Source organism: Musca domestica, unplaced genomic scaffold, assembly GCF_030504385.1.
Source record: "Musca domestica strain aabys unplaced genomic scaffold, Musca_domestica.polishedcontigs.V.1.1 15, whole genome shotgun sequence".
Taxonomy (NCBI): domain Eukaryota; kingdom Metazoa; phylum Arthropoda; class Insecta; order Diptera; family Muscidae; genus Musca; species Musca domestica.
The window spans coordinates 8,070,274-8,077,822 of record NW_026712207.1 but is presented as its reverse complement, the minus strand read 5'-3'; the positions used below and the strand labels follow the sequence as shown (position 1 = coordinate 8,077,822).

The 7,549-nt window shown below is 33.1% G+C and overlaps 1 protein-coding gene across 1 annotated transcript; it reads right to left on the bottom strand.

Moving 5' to 3' along the window:
* Positions 1–2,063: 2,063 nt before the first annotated feature.
* Positions 2,064–7,317, bottom strand: LOC101888179 (fumarylacetoacetase). The gene is made up of 5 exons (XM_005179203.4): positions 7,097–7,317; positions 6,483–6,566; positions 6,288–6,421; positions 2,584–3,185; positions 2,064–2,515 (listed from the first exon to the last, which is right to left on the bottom strand). The coding sequence occupies exons 1-5, from the start codon at positions 7,181–7,183 to the stop codon at positions 2,172–2,174; spliced, it is 1,251 nt and encodes a 416-aa protein (XP_005179260.1). The 5' UTR covers positions 7,184–7,317; the 3' UTR covers positions 2,064–2,171.
* Between the last annotated feature and the right edge of the window lie 232 nt (positions 7,318–7,549).

Here is a 7,549-nt window from a genome sequence, read left to right as displayed (position 1 = left end):
TAAAAACAACAATAATGGGATTTTGCCTGACGATTTTGCAACAACAATATATAATTTTATTTCACCGATTTTTTTTTGCTCGCCTTCTTAAATAAAAAGTATAAATCGTTTGGTTTTTTGCTGGCTTTGCTGTAGCAACCAGCCGACCGGCGCCAGTTTCTCTGCTTCGATTTCTGTTGTTTGTTGTGGCGGACTTGGCGTTTTCGCGTAACGTTGTTGCGTTTCCATTTAAAGCTGAATCGTTTCTGTGCAAAGCTGGTCGAATGCGAAGAGAGTGGAGGTCCACAAAAAACAAGCCAAGGCAACTTGAACGCCGCCAGACGGACAAGCGATTCGACAATTCAACAACGCAAAGAGGCATGCACTTGTTCGTTTGTTTGTATGGCCAAGTTTTGTATCTCACAGATACAAAGAGAGCCAGACGAAATAATTCTCTTTGAAATCAGTGTAGAAAATAACTCTTTAAGACAGGGATGGGAAGTAAAAATCTAAACTGATTTTCTTTAATCGAAATTTCTATACGGAAAAAATCTCAATACCGCGGGTATTGAAATTTTTTCTATACGGAAGAATCTCTCCATACCGGGGTATTACAATTTTTTCTATGCGGAAAAAATCTCAATACCCGGGGTATTGAATATTTTTTCTATACTGAAAAAAATCTCAATACCCGGGGTATTGAATTTTGTTTCCTATACTGAAAAAAATTTCAATACCACCGGGGTATTGAGATTTTTTCCGTATAGAAAATTTTTTCCGTATTGAAATTTTTTCTATACGGAAAAAATCTCAAAACCACCGGGGTATTGAAATTTGTTCTATACGGAAAAAATCTCAATGCCACCGGGGTATTGAAATTTGTTCTATACGGAAAAAATCTCAATACCACCGGGGTATTGAAATTTGTTCTATACGGAAAAAATCTCAATACCACCGGGGTATTGAAATTTGTTCTATACGGAAAAAATCTCTCAATACCCGGGGTATTGAAATTTGTTCTATACGGAAAAAATCTCAATACCCGGGGTATTGAAATTTTTTCTATGGGGAAAATCTCTCAATACCACCGGGGTATTGACATTTTTTCTAAGCGGAAAAAAATATCAATACCCGGGGTATTGACATTTTTTCTATGCGGAAAAGATCTCAATAGCGGGGGTTTTGAAATTTTTTCTATGCGGAAAAAATCTCAATAGCTGTGGTTTTGAAATTTTTTCTATGCGGAAAATATCTCAATAGCCGGGGTTTTGACATTTTTTCTATGCGGAAAAAATCTCAATACCACCGGGGTAGTGACATTTTTTCTATGCGGAAAAAAAATCTTAATACCCGGGGGTACCGAAATTTTTTCTATGCGGAAAAAATTTTAATACCCGGGGGTACCGAAATTTTTTCTATGCTGAAAAAATCTCAATACCGCGAGTACCGAAATTTTTTCTATGCGGAAAAAATCTCAATACCGCGGGTTCCGAAATTTTTTCTATGCGGAAAAAATCTCAATACCGCGGGTTCCGAAATTTTTTCTATGCGGAAAAAATCTCAATACCGCGGGTTCCGAAATTTTTTCTATGCGGAAAAAATCTCAATACCGCGGGTACCGAAATTTTTTCTATACGGAAAAATCTCAATACCGCGAGTATTGAAATTTTTTTCTATGCGGAAAAAATCTCATTACCGGTGGGTATTGATTTTCTTTCTATACGGAAAAAATCTCAATACCCGAGGGTATTGACATTTTTTTCTATGCGGAAAAAATCTCATTACCGGTGGGTATTGATTTTCTTTCTATACGGAAAAAATCTCAATACCCGAGGGTATTGAAATTTTTTTCTGTGCGGAAAAAATCTCAATACCCGGGGTATTGAAATTTTTTCTATGCGGAAAAAATCTCAATACCAATGGTGTTGAAATTTTTTTGTGGTGTTGAAATTTTTTCAATGGGGAAAAAAATCTCAATACCCGTGGTGTTGAATTTTTTTTTTTTTTTGAAAATTGCCAAATTCGTTCCCAATGGTGGAGGGTATTCAAAGATCGCCCCGGCCGAACTTCAACTTTTTTCCCTGTTTCAATTCAAAATTTTTCAAAAGTATATTTTATTTCTATTTCAAAAAATTGATCGACATTAAATGCATTTGTTCATTACTACTCTACTAATTACAAAACAAAAGAAGTTATTGGAATGGAGTGGCTGGCAAGACCTTGCCAGCACATTCGCCGAAGCCAATGCGAACACCATTGCTCTCACAATAACCCCTAATGATGACCTCATCACCGTCCTGCAAGAATTTACGGGTGGCACCATCATTCAAGTTGATGGTCTTGGCACCGCGCCAGCTCAACTCCAACATGGAGCCAAAGGAATCTTCCGTCTCACCACTGATGGTACCCGAGGCCATTAAGTCACCGGGGCGGACATTGCAACCAGTCACGGTGTGGTGGGCAATTTGTTGCATGGCAGTCCAATACAGATATTTGTAGTTCGATTTGCAAATTTTGGTTTCCGAGCTGTTTTCGGCTGTAAAAAATTCAAATAATGAAAATTTTCAAAATATTTTCATAATTTCCCAAATGTCCAATACTTACGTTTCAGATACACCTCCAAGTTAATATCGAAATTGAAAGGTTTCTGATGTTTCAAATAGGGAAAAACTTCCGGTTCCTGGGGATAGTTGTCGACCAGGAAGGGTTCCAAAGCTGCCACCGGAATAACCCAAGGTGAAATGGTGGTACCCAAATTCTTGGCGGTAAATGGTCCCAATGGCACATATTCCCACTTCTGAATATCGCGGGCACTCCAATCGTTCATCAAAGTGAAACCGAAAACATTTTTCCATGCCTCTTCGACGGGTATGCGTTCACCCAGCTGATTGCCAGGACCACCAATGAAGAAAGCCATTTCCAATTCAAAGTCCAATAATCTACAGGGACCGAAGACGGGAGGTTGACCATCAACGGGTAAAGTTTGGCCGAGAGGACGACGAATGGGAGTTCCGGAGACAACCACCGAACTGGCACGACCATGATAGCCCACAGGGATGTGGCGCCAATTGGGCATCAAGGCATTCTCCTTGCCACGGAACATAATACCAACATTGGTGGCATGATGGATTGAAGAATAGAAATCGGTATAGTCTCCGATTTCGGCTGGCAAATGCATTTCACATTCCTTTTGGGGGACAATGACGCTGGAAAGGAAAAATTTAAAAGTGAGAAAAAATGTCAAATACCACAGTATTGGAATTTTTTTCTATAGAAAAATTTTCAAATACCACAGTATTGGAATTTTTTTCTATAGAAAATTTTTCAAATACCACAGTATTGGAATTTTTTTCTATAGAAAAATTTTCAAATACCACAGTATTGGATTTTTTTCTATAGAAAAATTTTCAAATACCACAGTATTGGAATTTTTTTCTATAGAAAAATTTTCAAATACCACAGTATTGGAATTTTTTCTAAAGAAAATTTTTCAAATACCACAGTATTGGAATTTTTTTTATAGAAAATTTTTCAAATACCACTGTATTGGAATTTTTTCTATAGAAAATTTTTCAAATACCACAGTATTGGAATTTTTTCTATAGAAAATTTTTCAAATACCACAGTATTGGAATTTTCTCTATAGAAAATTTTTCGAATACCACAGTATTGGAATTTTTTCTATAGAAAATTTTTCAAATACCACAGTATTGGATTTTTTTCTATAGAAAATTTTTCAAATACCACAGTATTGGAATTTTTTCTATAGAAAATTTTTCGAATACCACAGTATTGGAATTTTCTCTATAGAAAATTTTTCAAATACCACAGTATTGGAATTTTCTCTATAGAAAATTTTTCAAATACCACAGTATTGGAATTTTCTCTATAGAAAATTTTTCAAATACCACAGTATTGGAATTTTCTCTATAGAAAATTTTTCAAATACCACAGTATTGGAATTTTCTCTATAGAAAATTTTTCAAATACCACAGTATTGGAATTTTCTCTATAGAAAATTTTTCGAATACCACAGTATTGGAATTTTCTCTATAGAAAATTTTTCGAATACCACAGTATTGGAATTTTCTCTATAGAAAATTTTTCGAATACCACAGTATTGGAATTTTCTCTATAGAAAATTTTTCGAATACCACAGTATTGGAATTTTCTCTATAGAAAATTTTCGAATACCACAGTATTGGAATTTTTTCTATAGAAAATTTTTCAAATACCACAGTATTGGAATTTTCTCTATAGAAAATTTTTCGAATACCACAGTATTGGAATTTTCTCTATAGAAAATTTTTCAAATACCACAGTATTGGATTTTTTTCTATAGAAAATTTTTCAAATACCACAGTATTGGAATTTTCTCTATAGAAAATTTTTCAAATACCACAGTATTGGAATTTTCTCTATAGAAAATTTTTCAAATACCACAGTATTGGAATTTTTTCTATAGACAATTTTTCGAATACCACAGTATTGGAATTTTTTCTATAGACAATTTTTCGAATACCACAGTATTGGAATTTTTTCTATAGAAAATTTTTCGAATACCACAGTATTGGAATTTTTTCTATAGAAAATTTTTCGAATACCACAGTATTGGAATTTTTTCTATAGAAAATTTTTCGAATACCACAGTATTGGAATTTTTTCTATAGAAATTTTTTCGAATACCACAGTATTGGAATTTTTTTCTATAGAAAATTTTTCGAATACCACAGTATTGGAATTTTTTTCTATAGAAAATTTTTCGAATACCACAGTATTGGAATTTTTTTCTATAGAAAATTTTTCGAATACCACAGTATTGGAATTTTTTCTATAGAAAATTTTTCGAATACCACAGTATTGGAATTTTTTCTATAGAAAATTTTTCGAATACCACAGTATTGGAATTTTTTCTATAGAAATTTTTTCGAATACCACAGTATTGGAATTTTTTCTATAGAAATTTTTTCGAATACCACAGTATTGGAATTTTTTCTATAGAAAATTTTTCGAATACCACAGTATTGGAATTTTTTCTATAGAAAATTTTTCGAATACCACAGTATTGGAATTTTTTTCTATAGAAAATTTTTCGAATACCACAGTATTGGAATTTTTTTCTATAGAAAATTTTTCGAATACCACAGTATTGGAATTTTTTTCTATAGAAAATTTTTCGAATACCACAGTATTGGAATTTTTTCTATAGACAATTTTTCGAATACCACAGTATTGGAATTTTTCTATAGAAAATTTTTCGAATACCACAGTATTGGAATTTTTTCTATAGAAAATTTTTCGAATACCACAGTATTGGAATTTTTTCTATAGAAATTTTTTCGAATACCACAGTATTGGAATTTTTTCTATAGAAATTTTTTCGAATACCACAGTATTGGAATTTTTTCTATAGAAATTTTTTCGAATACCACAGTATTGGAATTTTTTCTATAGAAAATTTTTCGAATACCACAGTATTGGAATTTTTTCTATAGAAAATTTTTCAAATACCCCAGTATTGAAAATATTTTCTACAGAAAATATATCAAATACCCCAGTACTGAAAATATTTTCTATAGAAAATATTTCAAATACCCCAGTATTGAAATGGTTTTCTATAGAAAAATTTTCGAAATACCCCAGTATTGAAAATATTTTCTACAGAAAATATATCAAATACCCCAGTACTGAAAATATTTTCTATAGAAAATATTTCAAATACCCCAGTATTGAAATGGTTTTCTATAGAAAATTTTTCGAAATACCCCAGTATTGAGAATGGTTTTCTATAGAAAATTTTTCGAAATACCCCAGTATTGAGAATGTTTTTCTATAGAAAATTTTTCGAAATACCCCAGTATTGAAATGGTTTTCTTTAGAAATTTTTTTTCGAAATACCCCAGTATTGAAATGGTTTTCTTTAGAATTTTTTTTTTCGAAATACCCCAGTATTGGACATTTTTTCTATAGAAAATTTTTCGAAATACCCCGGTATTGAAACTTTTTTATAGAAAATTTTTCGAAATACCCCAGTATTGAAATGGTTTTCTATATAAAATTCTTCAAATACCCCAGCATTGGAAATTTTTTCTATAGAAAATTTTTCGAAATACCCCAGTATTGAAATGGTTTTCTAGAGAAAATTACTGAAATAACCCAGTATTGAAAATATTTTCTATAGAAAATATTTCAAATACCCCAGTATTGGAAATGGTTTTTTATAGAAAATTTTTCAAATACCCCAGTATTGAAACTTTATCTACAGCCCTTTTATAACATTAAAGTGTTATATGCTTAACTGTCCTTACCTCTGCACCAAGGCAGCATTCTGTTCCAAAACCGAGTTTTTCAGCAACAATTCACGGGTTTTGGTCCGAACTACATTCCAGGCAGTGTAGCCAAGGCTCATCAGTTTATTCAATGATTCGGCATTCAAGGCATCCTGTGGATAAAATATTTTCAATAAAGGACGCACTGCTAACTGTTATACACAATCCTCTTACCTGTACTTCGGGTGGATAAAATGAGGCAACACCACTCAAATCCAAAACGCTGTCACCAATGGCAACACCCAAACGTTTGCGGGGCTATTATCAAAGCGAAAGAAAGAGAGCGAAGAAAAGAGAAATTAACATAAAAGGTAAACAAGCAACTAGTTTTATCACAGCCTCATTTATTCAGATTTTGGATTTTTATTGCATTTGGATTCGAAAAATAAAAACAAGAAGAAAATTATAGCTGATGACTTGTTATCATCACTCAGCAGCACCAGGCAGCACCGGCTGTTATTTTTAGTTGGCGGCATTAAACTGGATACTTTGTTGTTCTGGTTATTTGATGGCAGTTGTTAGTGGTTTGGAAGAAAACTAGTCTAATTTATGTAAATGTCCAGTAGAATATGCAGAGCATTCTAGTCCGGAGCCCTGTTTTAAATATCTATTTGAATATTTTTATTTTCAAATGTGGTCAACAAGTCGAACAGGATTTTTTTTCAGGTAGCCGCTTTATTCTTAGTTTTTTTTTCAATTTAACTGGGCCACATGTGTGGCACATTCCACCATAAAAATTTTTCCCATAGAACAGGTGCTTTATTTTTTAGTTTTGAATGTGTACTTACATTTGCCTTTGTAGAGAACACACCGTAGGGTAAATTTTCCAAGGGAAAATCACTTCCAGCTGGGACATGTACAAAACTAACAGCCATTTTTGTTGTTGTAGCGTTGAAATCGAAATTTATTTTCAAATCTTTCGTTGAGATTAACACAGCTACCGCCAGTAGGAATGCGGCAAAGACTACCTGCTCGATCGCCAGTTGGAGAACAACTGAAGTTAAGTCGACGAACGCTGCGATATGACACTGTTGACTTCAAAAGCCAAACAGAAGAGATATGGTCAGTGTTGGGAAAAACATGCTTCGGGATACGGAATTTAGTACCGCAGCTGGAATTTACGTGTAAACAAGTTAAAAAGCAGTAAGTTCGGCCGGGCTGTACTTTGAATACCCTCCATCATTTGGAAATAATTTGGAAATTTTCCAAAAAAAAAAAAAAAAATAAACCGTCAAAAATTC

Coding starts and splice junctions, on each gene's coding strand:
- LOC101888179 (XM_005179203.4), bottom strand. CDS start 7,183: ATGGCTGTTAGTTTTGTACATGTCCCAGCTGGAAGTGATTTTCCCTTG. Junction 3,186..6,287: donor AATGCTGCCTTGGTGCAGAG/GTAAGGACAGTT, acceptor TTTCCTTTCCAG/CGTCATTGTCCCCCAAAAGG. Junction 2,516..2,583: donor CTTGGAGGTGTATCTGAAAC/GTAAGTATTGGA, acceptor AATTTTTTACAG/CCGAAAACAGCTCGGAAACC.